Source organism: Penicillium concentricum (assembly GCF_028827145.1).
Source record: "Penicillium concentricum strain IBT 3081 chromosome Unknown utg000002l_segment0_segment0, whole genome shotgun sequence".
NCBI lineage: Eukaryota > Fungi > Ascomycota > Eurotiomycetes > Eurotiales > Aspergillaceae > Penicillium > Penicillium concentricum.
Window position 1 is genome coordinate 6,157,802 of NW_026622755.1, and position 18,815 is coordinate 6,176,616.

Consider the following 18,815-nt stretch of genomic DNA (forward strand, 5'->3'; position numbering starts at 1 on the left):
AAAAGTAAAGTTAAAAAAGAAGATACGTCAGCACTAGGACTCGAACCTAGGCTCACGAATGAACAGCATATCGGATGTTTATATTCGAGTGCTGCGCCTTAACCACTCGGCCATACTGACGTAATATAAATGTAGAGTTACACTTAGATATATTTATATGATATAAGTATAAATAGTGATAAATATAGATAGCCGAAATATAAGCCTAGAGAAGCAAATTTAGAATTAAAATAGGGAATTGCTAACACCGTCCCAGGGAGAAATTAGAGCGCTCTTGATATCCTAAAAGATGAAGAGATCCTTGCATTGACCGAGACGATACATCAAATCCTATGCAACTCTCGAGGGATATATGACCTCGTGATACGATTTTGGATGTTTTTACATAATCGCCTTCTCCGCATCCACGTGAGTCTCCCGATCCCGCAGTTCCCTCAACTTTCCGACTTTTTTGTTTCTTTATTTTGTTTAGTCGCATTTATCCTCGGCAATCGTTTCGGAGTTCGCCATGCCGTGAAGTGACTGGTGCTAGCGACTCGAATAATGCAGAATCGTGGCCGATTTGGACGAATGATGTCAATGGTACTCCTGCCATGTCCTCCGTCAACGATAACGCCCCCTCGCCGCTCCCGGTGGATGGGGTGAGCAAGCGCAAACAAGGTAAGCGCTTGTGCCCCCTGTCTGGATCGTTATGCATCTCGATTCGTGGTGTCTCTTCTCTTCTTCCGGTTATCGGTTCTTTTTTCGCGATCAGACTCGCTGACCGGTGACTCAAAAAACTCTTAGGCTCCGCAGCTTGTGTCCACTGTCACCGGCGCAAGGTTCGCTGCGATGCCCGTACCGTCGGGACACCCTGCACTAACTGTCGCGCCTCCGGAAAGGCCGACTGTCGCATACACGAAAAGAAAAAGCGTCTTGCAGTACGCTCAATCCTAGATCCCGTACCGATCCGATCTCGGCCTCTACCCACTTCTGAACCCACTTCAAACCCTGCTCTTGCAGCGGGGACACCCCTACCACCAAGTTTTCCAACTGCATTCCAGAGCGGCCATGCTGCATCAATATCTGGGGGCCTTCCGCAACATGGATTCCAGCAAGGCACGGGATCGGACACATTTGGCCGCCACGGCCCCGACATGGCGCATGCCCACGAGGCACACTCGGAGATGGAGCAACATCTCGTTAAATTGATAGATGAAGAGGAATCCGGCAGAAGAGAGATTCAAAGAGGCGTGCGCGCCTTCTATGTCGGGCACGAACTTTCGAACATGTCATTCTTGATTCGACAACAGCGAGAGCAAGATGACGATGTATACCATTTTGCGAGCAACGAAATTCCAAGGCGTCAAATGAAGACGGGTCATGATCAGCTTCTTATGGATGCTCTAACACTTCCAGAACCGGCTCTCGCAGATGAATTGGTCCAAGCTTATTTCACATATGTCAATCCGGGGTACCCTATCATCGACGAAGATTTATTCATGACACAATACCGGAATCGGGATCCTGCAGATCCTCCACCAGTTTTACTTCTTCAAGCAATTTTGCTGGTTGGGGCGCATGTTTCTCGTACAAAAGTAGAGCGAGATGCTCTCAAAGAAATTTTCTTCCGCCGCACCAAGTATCTGTTTGACAATCGCATCGAACGAAATCGCGACATTCTTGTCCAAGCGGCCCTTCTTTTGACGTGGCACTCGGATAGCGCAGATGATGATGTTGCTGCAGATGCTCACTTTTGGGTTGGGGCCGCTGCACGTATCGCCACGGGGCTTGGAATGCACCGTAATCCCGTATCTAGTAGCTTCGTGACTCGCGATCGGCGGATGTGGCGGAGAGTTTGGTTCATTCTGGTCCAATTTGATGTGTTGATTTCCCTGTCATATGGCCGACCTCAAGCGATGTAAGCCATTCCAAACGGCCAAATTGCAGCAAATACTAATCAAGTTTCAATTTAGCAACCTGGACGATTCCGACGTGTCTCCTTTGACTCCCGCCGATTTTGAGAATTGTGGTCCTCTTGTGCAAGCAGAATACGTGATGCATTTCACCGAACTTTGTACGATGATCTCATATCTCATTCGCGACCGGTTTGGACTTCGGGCGAGTGAAGAACGGCGAAAGGCCGTTCTTCAAGAAGCCGACGGATCACTGGCAACATGGTCTCTGAAACTTCCTGATAATCTTCGGCTTCGCGCATCTGATATGGACCCTTGGTCCGCCATGCTCCACTTGACCTACAACAACTTCCTCATTCTGCTGCATCGGCCTCATCCCAGAGCCTCGGCCTATTCCGATGACTATGGCCCTCATGACGCAGAAATTTGCAGTGCAGCTGCCGGGGTCATAGCCTCAATATTTGAGGAGCTCAGGATGCATGAGCGCTTGAAATTCCTTTGGTACACTGGCGTCCATACCCTCTTTACGGCCATGATCCAAGTCCGAGTGGAGCTCCGATTCTCCAATCCAGTTCTTGCCATCAATGCCTTACGCCGCTTCGATTCTGCCTCCTACTCGCTGCGCGAGTTAGCTCAGTACTGGGTTCACGCTGGCACGATCCTGCGACTCTTCGAGGACTCCAAACGTCTGCAAGAGGATCTTCGGATGGCAACCACGGAACGACCGAAGCAGTTCGGCGACAATCATCATGCGCACAAGATGCCCATTGCCTCTCCTGTTCCATCAATTACCATGCATACCCCTGGACCACTCTCCTTTGGTGTGCCCACCCCTGAATCCACCACCCCTCTCCAAACAACCCTCTCACCACAACCCAATGCTCCCCAATTTAATCATTGGATTGCCCCTCTCCGGCTTAATGTTGGCCCTTTGGAAAGGAATGATCCTTTCTCGAGCAGCATGCAAGTGGATTCCATCGAGCCAGCCCGCGATTATCCGGACTGGAGACAGCTATTCTCCTTCGGTGATATAGACCTACCTCCCCCCGTGGGAAGTGAAGGTCTGCTTGAGCTTGAAGATGAATGGCGGCAGATCTACTGGCAGGATGCCCCAATGGCAGATCTCATCCACGATGGAGGATGGATACATAGCTAGCTTTGACTCGCTATCTCTGGTTGATGACTGTATAGAGCTGTCATCTTTTCCATCGCCTGCTCTCCACATACCTTTTCTTCTTTGACGACGAGACGAGCCATGCCAGGGCACGCATATATACACGATACATTTTAGAGACCATGTCAGGTCACAGACACCTACAGGCCCAGCCTACGATACCATGTCACAAACGATCACATACAATGATAGAGATATACCATGTCATATAATTGCAAATAGTGATATCAGATAGAATCAGTTGGGGTCTTTTTGTATCTCGAATCAACAACCTAGGAAATAACAATGGATGTACGTACGAGAGTGTTCCGAATCGCGCCATATATGCGTCTACGCTAATTGCACGGCTTAAGGATACTGTAAGAAATCAGAAATCGAACCGAGGCTCACCCATGCAGGAATAGAGAAATGAAACACAAGACCTAGCCAAACACAAACCGCCGCCAATTATCCGCAAGCACCTGGACACCGTGCCGCAATTCCCACCCACGTAGCTGACAAACCTGTCGGGCCACATCTTCCAGCATCTCATCCATCTGCGCACCTGCAACATGGAGATCACTTTCAATAAGAATGCGGTCCTCAGGCAAAGTCTTGATAACATCGCCAGCCTTCTTTTCGGCGATACCGGAGAAATTGATAAGCTTCGAGAAGGAGAAATAAACATCCGACGGATTCGACCGGTGCAAGAATTGGCGAATGGGCTCAACCGAACCAGTATAAGAGTGCATGCAGATGCGAGGCGGAAATGGCAGATACGATTTCCCACTGTGGTCGGATATTCTAGTGGACTGAGATCCGTCCGGCGTCTCATCATCATCTTCATCGTCAGATACAGCACCTTCTGCATCCCGCTGCTTGTCCCTCTTCCGGCGCGATAGCACAACCCGTTCATATCCTGCCCATAGCTCCTTAAGCACATCAAAGACCCCGCCGTGAGCTTGAACGCTGTGCAGCGAGACGGCACGGTTCATTTCTCCCGCTAGCTGCAGCTGCGCTTTTAGCACGGTGCGCTGGTGTTCCGGCTTGACGCGGTACTTTGAGAGACTCCGACCCTCACGGGAACCGGGAGTAAGCTGGCCATCTCTGTTGTCGATGTCTGTCCCAGTCCATGGGCTCGGGAGTCGGAATGACCTGTCCAAGCCGACTTCGCCGACTAGCGCATTCGGGAACTGTTGGAGTCGGTTCCGAGTTTCAGATATTAGTTCTGAGAGGGGCTTGGGAACAGGAAGTAAATCAATAAATGGCTGATCATCGGCTGGAGATGGTGTTAGGACGGTGGCGTAGTGGGCAGACTTGTGCTCGGCTGGGTTTTGTGCTGCTGTTGGTTGTGTAGTGTCGTCCAGGATCTGGTGTGAGAACCACGGGTGCCAGCCGAAGCAGGGGACTACGCGGTCTGTTGTTGATTGGCTTGTTTTGGCTGAGAGTGATACGGCTGTTTGTTGTACTAGATCTTGGTCTTCCCCGCGAGTGGCCATGATTGTCAATGTTGTCGCTTTCATCTGTGGAATGTCGGCCACTGAGGCCAATGTGTCGGTGGGGTGGCAGTGGGCATCGTAGACGCCAATGTCCCAAGGGAAGGGCTCATCCTCTGGCATGTTTTGGGGATATGAAAATCAGATTAGGACAGGGCTAGATTCAAGGTTTTTGATATAAGGAAGTTCCCGAAGTGATGTAATTGGCATTTGTGCTGCCTGGGGCATCTATCACATGCTTTCTCCGCAATTTGTTGTTTTTGCTGCGACTTGCATTTTAAGACGCCGAAAGTCTTATGATTATGGATTCCTGGTATTTTCCTCCCTTCTTGGGGATATAGATTGACTCTTCAATGTGGTCCTCTCTATCAACGTTGCTCGCGCTGCCTATTCTGGCCCTCATCTCTATCCCACTTATTCTCTCAGCATGGGTTACAATCTCAGCTGCGGTTTTTGCACTGGTAGTCAGACTGATAGTAGTCTATGTTGAGGTAGTCTACGGATTGGTCATGCATTTCTTCTCTGTGCCAACCTCACCTACCTCGTCATTATTGACATTCGCGGCCTCAGAACCTACAACCCCAGCTGCTGGTAGATCAAGAAGAAACTCCAGCCAAACGACGACACATCCGCGAAAGACAAATGACTTTCTCACTTCATGGGCCATTGGTACCAGTCTGGACGACCCACCAAGCCGCAAAAGGAACTCTTATGCACGGAGCATGATCGAGGCCCACAACCTATCCATCCCCGTCTACGGCCTGCCAATAAGCGGCGACGAAAGGCGAGACTTTGAAGGCGTAGGCGGATGGCGCTCGTACGGGGCATCTAAAACACGCAGCTCACATACTCCACACGAAAAAGCCACAAGCTCGACCTCGTCCTCTTCGACACATAGCACCGGCTACGTCGACCCAGACGCAGACACCGACGCAGACGAGCGAGCCTGGCTTTCTCTAAACAACCGTCTCGAGCTCCCCTCGCATCTTGTCACGCTATGCACAAGTGTTCACGCTGGAAGCACCATAAATAGCCCAACGCAGCAAGGAGCGAGCTCACAGGGCATTTATCCCGAAAAGCGAAAGGACGGGTCAAGACACCACCACCGCTCGCTCACGACTTCCTCGCTAACGACCTCTGACCGATACACGGGCACGGGTCTCTCCCTAGCGCTGTCAACCAGGCCTGATAACACATCTGTTCATTCGAGAGAGTACGGCCAATCGATGTTACCGTCAACGGCACGACTCACGGCTCCGTTCATGACGCCGCAGCCATATGGGCGACAGGATTCGAACTCAAATTCCCAGTCACTGGCTCTCCCACGCGCTTTCCCTGCCAGCGGTGCACCATTCACGAGCTCCTATCTCTCCACCTCCGGTGATGGGGTGGGCTATAGCTTCGGGAGCAATGGTAGTGGTGGGACCTTTACTAACGGAGGTGGGGGTGGGTACTTTTCTTTGAGGCGGCCTGGGTCCTCTGGTAGCCAAATTCTCTCTGGAAGAGTTAGCCCTAGTGCTAGTGGTTATAATACCCCCGGGATTGGTCTATCGACCGAAGACCGTGATGCTTCATCGGTGGGTCTAACACGCCTGATGGCGCACTATCCCACTAGCCCTAGGCATCGGAGACAAAGTATCTCTGGGCCGAATTCGAGGGGGCTGGCTGTCGGGGATCGAGCTGGATGAAGGAAGGGTGTTCTCTTTCTTCTTTTCTTTTTGGGTTGGGAGGCGCAAGGAGCATAAATGATAAAAAAAAAGTGCCATTAAAGCTGTTTCTCCGACTGGAGTATTCATGGCAAGTGCCATGGATTCTGTCCAAGTCTATCTAGTCAATATGTACCGTACAGAGTTGTAGTCACGGAAAATACGGAGACACACAGATACCAGGGGCAAAAAAAAGAGAAAAAGCCACAATAAACGAGGGACGAGGGTCTAACATCACACTCCAGCTCTAAATTGATAGAACATTCTTCACGACAAAGGGAAAGAAGCTATCGCCAGGATCCACTTCATGACTGACGACTTCTCTCCCTCTGGTTGACCTCTTCCATCTCGTTGAGCACAATACTGTTGAACTCCTCCCAGCCATCGAGATACAAATGGTGGCCTGCCTTCTTTACAACGACCACTTTAGAAGAACCTTCGTCGGTACGCTGCTCCTCTGGGGTGGCCTTTTCTAGAACTTTGCGCTTTTCTTCTGCCAGTCTAGCAGCAGCAGCATGACCACCTGAGACATCCATCCAGTCGTGGTCGCCATACATGAATACCACGGGAAGACCCTTCTCGCGCCGAGCTGGTGTCGAAGATTCAGATGAAGGAGCGGTTGTGAGAGCGGGCGTACTCTCAGAGGACGTTGACGGAGTGGTGGCGGCGGCGACTGGATGGGGGAGGGCATTTGTGCTTTGGATCAGTTGTCTCCCGAGGCCATGGACACGGTGAATCAGAGGACTGCGAGCGAAAGCACCGGGGGCAAGAATGTATGCTAGCGCGTACTCGCCGCTGCCGCGAAGACTGAAGATCGAGTATGAATAGTCGTGGAGTGCCTTAGCTTCCTCGGCTGGTAGGTGAGAGAATCGACGAGAAGTCCATCCGGACACGAGACGTGGGCCTAAAGGACCAGCCCAGCGCACCAGACTGAAGGGGGAGATATTGGCGTCCCACAGATACGATAACCACTTAGGGATATTCCGTCGTGGGGGCGGGGCTGCACCAGGCTGGGGTGGTTGTCTCCCAGTGATAAAGCTACCGTCGGTTGTCTTTGGTACTGTCTCCGGAATGGCAGCAGATGAAGTGATATCTTGCTGGTCTTGAGTAAGCTCGTTGGCCAGTGTTGATGCTGGAGGCTCGGCCACATCTGCAGTGACAGCATATGGGTCCTCTGGGATGCCAACTGGAGACGCGAGGATAAGCTTGTTCAGATGACCGGGGTATTTGAGCGCATAGGCAACCGCCATGTACCCGCCGAGACTGTGTCCAAGCAATGTGAAGCGATCAATCTTGCGTTTGATGCGCCATTCCTCCAAGGCATCTACGAACCAAGCCTCGGCCTCCCTGATGGCATCTTCTCTTTCCTTTGCCTTGATTTTGAATGAGGGTCGAGTACTCCGGCCCATGCCTAGCATGTCCAAGGCATGGAGTTGCCAGCCCTTTAACCGACTGAGTGGTTCGAAATTTTTATAGAAGAAGCCAAGTCCAGCGCCGTAGCCGTGAAGCATAACCAAATGCTGGTCTGCTTCCTCACCGATCCTCTCCACCGAGAACTCATTGAGCGCGCGGTCTTGCCCGCTCAGTTCTACCATGCTGGAGCGCCATCGGCGAGGGCCATAAGGATCATCAAGGGAGCTGGTGGTGACTTCGCCCAGCTGGTTAGGGTCTGCACTCTCGAGACTTGTTGGGGTAGTGCCATCGGGGAGCTCTGCCGTGTTTCCTGTCTGAAGGTGGGTGGGGGGCTGGTGATGCAAGTAAGGCAGATAAGAGAGGACTTTATGCTCGGCAGCAGCTGCAGGTAGACGAGCCCACTATATAGAGCAAATCATCAGCGGAAATACGGCAATGGGGGCTCCTCGGCTGTAGCTTACCCATTGACTGAAGCCTTCACGGTATCCCAACGGGAAAAATGCGCGCGCCGCTGCGGCGCCAGCAGCAGCCTGGGCTGCATATGGAGTTCCCGGAATCCTCTCAGTATTGTTTCCAACTGCGCTGTGACGACGCCCATGCATATCCTCTTGGGACGAGTTAAGTGATTCTGACGCCATCGAGGATAGTCGTCGGTGCTCCCGAGGGAGGGTGGCAAGGACGGTTGAGCGAGGGTTGGCCTGGTATTTAGGGACTGAAAAGGGAGAGGCAAGTCGCGAAGCTGTGCCTGCGGTTCGCATACAAGTTGTAAAGACAAATGGTTGCTGGCAAAAGTTGAATGTGGCGCTCATAAGCGTGTAAGAAGAGAAACCGGAGACAAAACGGACACTCCGCTTAACCCCGGTGGGCTGGCATATGCGCAAATCCGGACAGAAGAGGTAATATCCGATAGAAGAGTGAAAAGAAGAAATATGATTGAAATCCCCTAAGGGCAATGGACAGTCAAAAACAGAATTGTAGAGAAAAAAAGATGTCAAGCCAAGTGGGCTAATGTCGATCCAACTTGGCTTTCCTTTGAACTTCCCGCCTTCCTCTCTCCTCCTTCACATGCGATGACTCGCCCTAGGCCGAATCGGCCAGTTTTGATTTGACTTTAGCTGAACTTTTCATAGTTCTATTCTCTTGGGACTCTCTTCTACCATGGCCTCACCTTTAGACCAGGTGGTCAAGGGTGCCCCAACACCGGGTGCTCGCGCCTCAACCCCAGAGCCATTGAACCCTCAAGCTCATCCTTCAGATTCCTCTCCACAACGTCCATCGACCCCAGATCCGCTGGCAAATCTGCCCTCCTCCCCACCCCAGATCTACCTCAACCTCTTAATACTCGAAACCTCGCTGCGAGCCCAGTATCTGGCCCTACGCGAGCGTCGCCGCCAGAACACATTCTTCCTACTTCTACTAGCCGCCTGGCTTACTCATTTCTCGTATGCCCTTTTCCTTCGTCCGCGTGAAGATGGCCGCGGAGTCGGCGGCTCTGTCTACTGGGTAGTGGAGATGGCGGAGAAAGTCGCCTTGCTCGGCGGGGTGGTTACCGCGCTGCTTGTCTGGGGTACGGGGCAATGGGAACGAGGAATCAGATGGCCTCGGCGCTGGCTCGCTGTATCCAATCGTGGCCTACGCGTGATGAACACCAAAATCATCGTCATCCGCGGTCCCTTCTGGCAGGAGCTACTGTCTTATGTCTCATTCCTGTTCCCGTTCTCTGCCCCATTCCTACCCTCCCCTAATGGAAACTACCATTTTGTGGAGCAGAGCCCCTCCGATAAACGCGCTGGTGGTGGTCGGCAGCACTATCAACAGTACTACAACGGCAGTGACAACGAGTCCGGCCTGGTAGAAGAAGACCTCAGCCCAGGAGGCGACTACATCCGTCTCCTCCTGCTGCCCAAGTCCTTCTCCCCCGAATTCCGCGAAAACTGGGACGATTACCGCACAGACTTCTGGGAAAAAGAAAACGAGCGCCGCGCCCAGCTACGCCTCAAACTGCGCGAGCGCGAACACCACCTCGCCCAAGCAGAAGGAGGCTGGCTCGGCCGACTGGGGCTAGGCTGGCGTGCCTCGCAACGCCGCCGCCTCGTCGCAGGAACCCTGCATCGCCCACTCGAGCCAGAATTTAAACACCGCATAGGCCACGGCCACCACCCCTCCATCACGAAAATCAATCATGAGCGCGGCCCCTCCTCCCGCCGAAACACCCGTTCCGAGTCCCATTCCCGCACCTCATCCCGCAGCACCACCCCGGTCGACATCAATCTCGAAGACCGTCCCCCGTCCCGTTCTTCCACTTCTAGCCGGCCTCGCCGCGGAAGCACCGCCTCCGGACAGGACGCGAGTCCGCATCAGCGGAAACGGAAGGGCTCGACGCTGAGGCGGGGTCTGTCGCCTCTTACGCAGGCGCAGATCAGAGAGGGTGTGCGGACCCCGTCGTTCTCGTCTGACGACTTTGTGATGCCTATGGGTATGATGGAGAAAGATAAAGAGGAGTCTATACCGAATTCTGTTCCGGAATTGTAATACTGCACTGCATTAGCACGAAATGTCGTTCAAGCTTATGCTGTTCATGTCTCTATACCCTGTTTTTCTTTTCTGTATCTCATGTTTGCCAGACACTTTGACAGACACTTGTTGCTCAGAACGCTGTCTTTGGAAACTTGCATTGGCTGTGTATGCATATCCCTTAGAGCGCGGTGTCGTTGGTTCTATAGATAAGTATGAGTGCCTCCCCTATGTATGCTGTTGCATCTGATTCCTTTGGAAATCCGCATTTTACTGCTGTCTTTACAGTGTCAAATAAACGAACGTCTGCTCATCAGACGTGGCCTGGCATTACAATTACAAGTGAGCTAAGCAGAGGACTACTATGCAGGTCTTGATTAAGTCAAGAATCGAGTATTCATTCATATTTCTCGTATTGAGTCCACTAATATTTCCTCACAAACCCACTCCATACGCCAAACACAAAAAAAACATGCGATGATATCAATCCCAATGCAGTGACAAGAAAGCATGCTCGTAAAACAGGACACAGGCAAATCCAGCATTCTCCCCTCTAGGTATTTTCCACGTGGAGGAGAAAACTATAGACAGTGCCACATAACCCAGATAGATTAAACCCGGTACACATCTTCTTCGTCCTCGAGGTACATCAGGATATTATCATCGTTCATGACGCGCAAGGCCTGAATAGCCTCGGGACGGGAGAAGACGTGCGAAGCGCCAAGTTTGGACGATTCCCGGATAGCAAGATTAACAGCATTTATCAAGTCATCAATATTGCTTGTATCGCTGTCTTTGAACACGGTCTTGCCCATGAGCGGGCCCAGAGTCTGCCGGAAGACTGTCATGCGGGCAGGGGTGATCGGGACGTCTTGGGAAGTGGACTGCGAGTCTGTCTGAGACTCGATGAGCTGCGAGGCTGGCTGCGAAGATGCCATTGACATCTGAGAGTCGGTTTGGGTTTGGGTGCGGCCTGTCTGGCTCGAACGCAAGCGTTGCGCGCGAGGGCTGGCTGTGTATAGGCTGTCTGGATCTTCGTCCTCATCCGGAACTGGAACACTGGACTGCGTTGTGGTACCGGTACCGCGGGTGCGTGCTGTGCCAGTGCGTCTACCGGGTGTGGCGGTTGATGTGCCGCGGGTGGTGGTGTCATCATCAGAGTTGTCGTCGAGTTCGGCATCGCTGTCGTCGTCGGAGGAATCGTCGAAGGTGGTCACCTTACGTCTCTTCCGGCGCTCGTCCTCGACCACTTCCTTGAACATGGCGAAGCGCAGGATGGCCTCGGCATGTTTAGCATCCTTCTCGTCTACTCGGTTAGACAGACGAGCCTTGGCGTGTGCAGTGGACAAACGGATCAGCGTCTCGAGAGTACGAGGGGTGATGGGGGATGTGCGACGCTTGTTGCCGGTGATTTCATCGTTTCGCAGAGCAGAGTATGTGGCGATAACGTGGTCGGCAGCACCCTTGGTCAAGACGGGCATGATTCGCCTCTTAGCGTATTGAATATACTTCTTGATGAAGGGAATACTAATGATTTCCACATGCTTGCCACGGCGGCGGCCAGCATTAGCAGCATCAACCATACCACCGTGGAGCATGACATTGAACTTCTCGAAAACCTCACTTGGCGCGTTGGCATCTTGACGGTCTTCACCTCCCACGCCTAATGTTTGATTCAGCTGTTCCCGAACGGGTGCACCCTCCTCGGTGCCAGGCTGGCGGTAACGGTGCATGCGTAGAACATGCTCTGAGATTATTCGGTCATGGGCGTCCTCAATATCATCGGTCACGACAAATAGCAAATCAAAACGAGAAAGCAAGGAATCGGGAAGGGCAATGTTCTTATGCGGGTCCTTGTGGGGATCATATTGGCCATAAACGGGGTTGGCTGCTGCAAGGACACTGCAGCGAGCGTTCAAGCTCGTATGGATACCGGCTTTTGCGATTGTGACCGTCTGCTGTTCCATAACTTCGTGAATGGCAACACGGTCGACATCACTCATCTTGTCGAATTCATCAATACACACCACACCACGATCACCGAGGACCATAGCACCGGCCTCTAGTCGGCGTTCGCCGGTTTCTTTGTCGGATGTAACAGCAGCAGTCAAACCGACACCGGACGAACCTCGACCGGTGGTAGCAATTGCGAGTGGGGCGGTATTCAACACGAAACGAAGAAGCTGGGACTTCGCAGTCGAGGGATCACCAACCATAAGGATGTTGATATCACCACGAAGATGGGTTCCGTTATCCAAGTTCTTCTCCATTCCACCAAGAAGCATCAGGAGAATGGCTTTCTTGATGTAGTCATGTCCGTGGATACTGGGAGCCAGAGACTTGGACAACAAGTCAAACACGTTTCTCTTCTTGGCAATCTGATTGATATTTCGAATGTCGGTATCCGTAAGCACGGCCTCTGCAATACCTCCACCGCTCTTCGAAGACAACTGGATAATGTTGTTCGCCATGACCACGGTGCGGAACGTCGATGAGCCACTGCCTCCGTTACCGAGGGTACGGTAGATACCCACCAGCTGGATTCTGTCACCAGGCTTGGCGGTGTCGACAAGGTCGTCGTCCAAAATGACATCGACACTTCGGGGCAATTGTCCTGCCGGGGCACGTTCGGGCATTTCTTGGATAGAAATCGACTGGTGGTCGAGATATGTTGAGTAACCGTACTCAGTGATAAGCTAGAAATTTCATCATTAGTCTTAAGTACTTGAATAAGATTGTCCGATTTAGACCTACCGGGTTCTTTTCATCGTCCTCTTGAGGGTACACGTTCAAACTGGTTGCACCGCTGGCACCCATAGTTTGATCCCGATACTTTCTGGCAACAAAACGATCCTTCCTCTCGACGTAATGAACACTCTGGACGACCTTGGGGCGTACCAGAGAGCATTTTGTAACAATACCCTCGAGCGAGACCATGTGGTTCAATTGTTGCGAGCCCAATGTGCGAGGGTTGCAAGAGAATTCTCCAAATGCACCAACATAAGCGCAGTAGTAGTTCTGTTGAGATCGTTAGACATGTGTCTGCTATGAATCATCGACGACCTAATACACACCGCTTCATCGGAAGTTTCTTTAAGTGGTCGACCGGGTAGGGTTTTGACGACCGCCTTCAAGGCTGCGTCAAAGGCTTGTGAATAATCGAACGGCGAAGAGAGCAGCCTACATTAATTAGTCAATGAGCCCATTTACACTGGGTATAGAGGTGTAACTTACCCATCGGCAAGCTCCCGGTTGTGTGCTCTGATTTCATCGATGCTAACCTGTCCAAAATTATCAGCACCACCTCCTGGCAGGGAATTTCGATCCACGCACTGCTAATCGTCGCGCACCCTTGTTCAGCATAACCACAATATCCGCTCGATAACTGTCCCAGTCCGTTAGATGTATATTATAGTATATTGATATTCGATGTCTACGAACCTGCGTGCCCGTGCATCATCTGAAAAAAAGAACTTTATTAGCTCAAAGAACCACAACACATCACCTAGTGAACTTACTTGGATCAAGAAATTCAGTTGCGGCACGCACGCGATCCTGCGCGGCCTCATCGCGTAGTTGTAAACCGTCCATGATATGTGATGCAATATAGTGTGGTGGGAAGGAGGGAGTCGAGGGGGTCTGATTGGAATTTCCCGATTTGCTAAAGTGGAACGCGTGCAACTTTGGAAGTTCACGCGAGGAAGGCGCGTCCCACGGATACCACGTGCTGTGCTGAGTCAGCGGATAAATTTTTCCTGGGCTATATAAGCAGCCATCCCCCCGATCCTTTTCTTCTTCTTCAAGCGACTCTACGTGCGTTCTCCTCCCCCTAACAGTTGGAAACCTTCTGGGTTTTCACACTGGACTTGGTTTTGAACTTTTCCACTGACTTTTCTTCTCCAACAGTTCAAAGAATCACTTTAGAGTAGACGTCCCCTTTCTAAACTCTTTAAAAGAGCCACAGAATCTCCACCCTTGCTGATGACTACATGTCCTCGATGCCCTAAAGTGAAACCTTTTTACTCCCGCCTCGACTGTCACGCGTGCTGTCCGCAGTGTCTGTGTTTCGGTCCAGGGAGTGGTGATGATCTTGACCTGGTCTCGGCGTCTGACTTCGGTCGGTCGGTCCTGGTGGGTGTCGAGGAGGTCTGAAAGGTCCTCTTCCATTCTGGTTGATGGTATGGGGCGCTGTGTGTGGGTTGTCCATTTGATACCATTTATCTCCAATGAAAAATTTTCAATATCCACTTTGATCTCTATCCAACAATAAAATCTCCGTAGCTCTCTTGAATATCCCATGTTCAATACGATGGATTCGCAGTATGTACTCCGACCTGTCCAACAATCCTGACCACACGTACATCTGCGTAAATCTTCGACTTGTATATGGTGATGGATGTTCAACCCAGTATGTGATTTGCCTACGCCGGTCCAATGTACACGCAATAATCAATGGATACTACAGGTAGATTTACATCCAAGAACATGGAGAGCTCGGATTTGAGGCCTGGGGAATATGGCAGAAAAGTGGACAGAGCACGGGCATTGTCCTGGGCATCTTTTTAGGACATCTTTCTGGGTGGACAGGGTGAAATAATATTTGCAGCAAACTTGGGGGGTGTGCCTGGGTATTAAGAAATGCGCGTGATTTGGGGAGTGTATCCTCACGCTACATCTTTTGACTCTACCATTGCAGATCCCGATGTTCATCTCGCGAGACCCCTACGTTTCTGGGATCATATCCGGCCCCAGGATCCATAGCATAGTTCCTAGGCACGCTCTTGATCGGAATCATAGCCCATTGCGCACAGTTATGAAATATAAAATGTAGGAATTGCCTATTTAGGCCGATTTATGCTCATCACTTGGATTTGACGCCAAGAAATGGGCATTTCTTGGCGGGCATTGTCAAGGTCTATATAAAGGGTACCAGCTCGGGGGTTTGTCCAGCTTGGTAAATTACGTTTAAGAGCGCGAAGCCTAACTAATTAGGCTTAGTCCCCGATATTGCAAACCTCTCGAGAGTGGCTACCTCCGAATGAGACGGGAAGTACTCAGCTACGCGCTTCTATAAGAGCTGGGAAACGTATAAGGTGTGATGATCTATATGAGTATTATTAGCTGTATAATCAATTGTATTTTCAGATTTGAGATGAAGGAGATTTAATCCACTGATGTAAAAGGAGAATACCAAATGATACAGGAAATCGCATAAGTTATGATTCTTATGAATGTCATGGGCCCCATAAACCATGGTGGTTTCTGGAACTCGCCCCCAAAACCCGCCCCAATTCGATTTTGCGGTTTTTTGGTTTGGGGCAGTCTACACTCGTTTAACCTTCTCAATTGATAAACAGCCACCAAAACCCGTGGACTCCAGTGGCTTGCCCTCCCGCTTACTCCGTCATGGGCTAAAATCCCCTGACATCAGAGTACATGGGCGGAATACTCTTGGCAAAGTTGCGTTGTAGAGGCCCCCAAAGAACTTTGCGGACTAATCTATATCGATGCCTAGTTCGCGCCCCCTCCAGTGATTGATGCGTCCCAGGTCAAGTTTCCACTGCAATCATGCATTTTACGGGCAGTACCGTGCGGATGTACAAATTCAAAGTACATCAGGTGGATCTTCGACTTCTGGACGAGATCAAATCCAATGAGGGGAAATTGCCTAATCAGTCTAGAATACGGGCAGAAATCTTGACGCGAGTAGATCCCTGTAGAGGTGGTTGAATCCCAGCATTGAGCAATGCATTGTTTCCACCAACCAAACGGCAAGATGTCGATGTTCCTACGCTAGATGTCGGTCTATATAGTCGCAACTTCATCAATAGCCGTAGGGAGAAACGAGTTAGTGAAGCCAGAATCATTCCCCTCATTCCTGCACGGTTTGTGGCAATGTGGTATTGATAGCCAAAGTTACTACAGTGATATTCGAAATCAGTTTTACCTGCTATCTCTCTCTCTTTGACCTCAAATGCACTGGTCTGCATTGGGAATTATATCCTCTGCCTTAGGTTTAACCATGCATCTTCAATAGATCAGCATGAACTACAGTAAGTTTCCATAAAATCTCGTACGACGTTCTACCAAGTTGGACTATTGTAGAACTCTATCAAACCCTGATTTTAAGGCTATAAAGCCTCACAGAGCTATTGATAGCAAACCTAATGGTACTAACTACTTACTACGGAGTAGTGATGATCAAATATCTTCCTTGTGTTACTTTATGATGTGTCTTACATGAAGCACTAGCATAATTGTGGTAGGAATTAAATCAAGCTGAGGCGCACTTAGCACTGGTATCACCGGAATCCTTGGCACCTTGGGACGGGAACCTATGTAATCTTATACGAGCGAGGGCTGAGAGGGTAGATATCGAACGGCATTTCCAAAAGAGGAAAACGCATTTTGTCATCTAGCTCTCAGATCTTGCCCAGCTCTTCTTGGACTCCATCCGGTTCAGGCCGATCCTGTCGATCCCGTAATACGGTGGAGAGGAGAAAATTGATAGAGGCCAAAAACCGATTCATAATGATATCTATAAATTGGCACTATTACCTTGAAATATTTAGAAAAGTAGTGGCTATATCGGTTTTAAACCTAGTGAAAATCGGCATTTTGTGTCGAGAAAGCATACACTATCAATTACTGCTCCGATTCAACCTCCATCATGCGTTTTATTTCGGGACTGTTAGGCATATTTGGTTTGTTCTTCACTTTTTATGCTATGCCGTGAGACTTATAGCTAATGGTTGTGTGTATCAAGCGGCAACAGTGAGCGCACTGCCACAGACCGTGCCAGAGGCGTTCTCATGGGAGGAGACGTGCTCAGGCATCGGAACCAAATCCCAGGAAAACTGGAAGAAAGGTGGATTTGGCGAATGGTTCTCCGTTACGTACGGTTCTTCTCTCCTCAATCTGGGCGAGGAATACTAGGGCTTTGTATCTGACAAATATTCTAGGGCATCTGTGGAAGGAATCTACACCCAGGATATCCAAAAGACAATTCAGTCTTGGGAATCGGATGGCCAGAGTAGCATTTATGGCTTTTATTGTTCCCCAATGAGCCACTGTGAAGCAAACCTCGATAAGGATCAATGTCTCGACCCAGAGCATCCCATCCGACCTGCGCTGTATTTTGTGATGTGGTCAATCGCTAACTTGAACAATTGGATGGATTCTTTATTGACTGCAGTGGACCACACAGCTGGTATAGCTGACGCTCGGGCTGCTGATTTGGTTAATACTTTTGCCACAAATATGGAGAACATCGTGAGTGAATGTCCATCTCACTTTCAGAGTCACACCTATCTCACTAACTGAATCCCCAGCCTCTCGTCAATGCCGGTCCTGCCCTGGCTGCCGGTTTCTTAGGAAGTCTTGCTTCAATTTTTCCGCCCGCCGCCGTAGCTGGAGGCTTTGCTTCAGGTCTTGCGACCATCGGAGCTGGCCTTCTCTCTGTTACTAGTAATAGTAAGCCGGTTGAGTTGTACGTGGAGCTCAATCGAACCGAGTATGTTCTATCCTAGGTCATACTAATATGTCTCATTCTCTCATATAGGGAACCCAAATTCAACGACTTTACCGATATCACTACGTATATCGCTAAGGCCTCGGAGGGGATGCAAAAGAGCATTGAGACATATACCCAATGGCTTCTAACAAGTATCCCATCTAATGACCGTGATAATGGCATCAATTACATCTATGATCCTAAATCCCTCCCAAACGTCCTTCTGGATGGTGATTTCGCCGAGCCCAGAATCTCGGATGTCCTCCCAGACGGTATCTACGTCTCCCTATTCAGCGCCGCGGTCGCCCTTCTGTGGAAAGAAGAAGGCGCGAGGGTCGTCAAAATTAGCCACGAGCTTCCTACCTTAAGCAAACTTGTCTGTGATCATGAGAAGGTCATGTATGGAAACAAGTGGTGCGACAGTGAAGGGAACGCCTACATTCTACTCGGCTGGGATAATACCTATTTCAGGACCCCCTGGGACCAGGCTGCGACGGAAAATCTCCAGGATCTCAAAGGCATTGACAAGCTTCAGGAGTACAGACTAAGCATCGAAATTGTTTCCACGGCATCCGAGTATGCGAGCTTGCTGAACGGTGGTCGTTCATACTATGAATGGAATACTGCCAGAGTCATTGAACACATGAATCAAGATGAAAAGAATATGGCGAAGTTTTCTGGCTTCAACCTGCCCTTCTGTAACATTGCCCCTTCTGCCTATGACGTTGGGGGTGAGGTTCTTCTTGATATGGCTGAATGCGATGAACAGGTAAGAAAAGACACTTCACTTTCTTTTTGTGCTACTAACAGTGACTTGCAGTGTCAAATTATTTGGGCCATGCGGAATTGCTTCCAGGGAGAAGACCCGGAACATCCTGGGCTCGGACTCTTTTTCATAGATGACTTTGGATACGAGTATCCCATCACTCCATGTATACCGGGGCATCAGTGTTGATGGGAGCTCAGAATGTGTAGCATGAGCTAGGACTGGATAGGAAGGTGACATGAATTGAATATATAGTAGTGAACGAAAACCAATAAGTCCCCGACTCCCCACGTATGCAAAGAAGACCTTTCAGAAGTGGTTCGTCACTATAACCCTTTATCTCTCCTTGGCTGTCTATA

General features: G+C 50.3%; 7 protein-coding genes across 7 annotated transcripts; 4 read left to right on the forward strand and 3 right to left on the reverse strand.

Annotated features, from left to right (window-relative positions):
* Positions 1-593: 593 nt before the first annotated feature.
* Positions 594-3,051, forward strand: N7517_006035 (Transcription factor; the record flags this gene model as incomplete). Its single annotated transcript, XM_056723765.1, has 3 exons — positions 594-660; positions 787-1,900; positions 1,956-3,051. 3 exons carry the CDS (start codon positions 594-596, stop codon positions 3,049-3,051), a joined length of 2,277 nt encoding a protein of 758 aa, XP_056580015.1.
* Positions 3,052-3,491: 440 nt separating this feature from the next.
* Positions 3,492-4,667, reverse strand: N7517_006036 (TatD family hydrolase; the record flags this gene model as incomplete). Its single annotated transcript, XM_056723766.1, has 1 exon — positions 3,492-4,667. One exon carries the CDS (start codon positions 4,665-4,667, stop codon positions 3,492-3,494), a length of 1,176 nt encoding a protein of 391 aa, XP_056580016.1.
* A 230-nt stretch (positions 4,668-4,897) lies between these two features.
* Positions 4,898-6,232, forward strand: N7517_006037 (uncharacterized protein; the record flags this gene model as incomplete). The annotated part of the gene is made up of 1 exon (XM_056723767.1): positions 4,898-6,232. The coding sequence occupies one exon, from the start codon at positions 4,898-4,900 to the stop codon at positions 6,230-6,232; it is 1,335 nt and encodes a 444-aa protein (XP_056580017.1).
* A 323-nt stretch (positions 6,233-6,555) lies between these two features.
* N7517_006038 (putative alpha/beta hydrolase) lies at positions 6,556-8,472 on the reverse strand (the record flags this gene model as incomplete). Its single annotated transcript, XM_056723768.1, has 2 exons — positions 6,556-8,064; positions 8,125-8,472. The coding sequence occupies 2 exons, from the start codon at positions 8,470-8,472 to the stop codon at positions 6,556-6,558; spliced, it is 1,857 nt and encodes a 618-aa protein (XP_056580018.1).
* Positions 8,473-8,821: 349 nt separating this feature from the next.
* Positions 8,822-10,195, forward strand: N7517_006039 (Spo7-like protein; the record flags this gene model as incomplete). Its single annotated transcript, XM_056723769.1, has 1 exon — positions 8,822-10,195. One exon carries the CDS (start codon positions 8,822-8,824, stop codon positions 10,193-10,195), a length of 1,374 nt encoding a protein of 457 aa, XP_056580019.1.
* A 593-nt stretch (positions 10,196-10,788) lies between these two features.
* On the reverse strand, positions 10,789-14,344 carry N7517_006040 (MCM DNA helicase complex subunit MCM3; the record flags this gene model as incomplete). Its single annotated transcript, XM_056723770.1, has 8 exons — positions 10,789-12,873; positions 12,932-13,195; positions 13,252-13,357; positions 13,412-13,458; positions 13,511-13,562; positions 13,619-13,637; positions 13,696-13,904; positions 14,193-14,344. The coding sequence occupies 8 exons, from the start codon at positions 14,342-14,344 to the stop codon at positions 10,789-10,791; spliced, it is 2,934 nt and encodes a 977-aa protein (XP_056580020.1).
* Positions 14,345-17,437: 3,093 nt separating this feature from the next.
* On the forward strand, positions 17,438-18,645 carry N7517_006041 (uncharacterized protein; the record flags this gene model as incomplete). The annotated part of the gene is made up of 4 exons (XM_056723771.1): positions 17,438-17,449; positions 17,509-17,690; positions 17,739-18,459; positions 18,511-18,645. The coding sequence occupies 4 exons, from the start codon at positions 17,438-17,440 to the stop codon at positions 18,643-18,645; spliced, it is 1,050 nt and encodes a 349-aa protein (XP_056580021.1).
* Between the last annotated feature and the right edge of the window lie 170 nt (positions 18,646-18,815).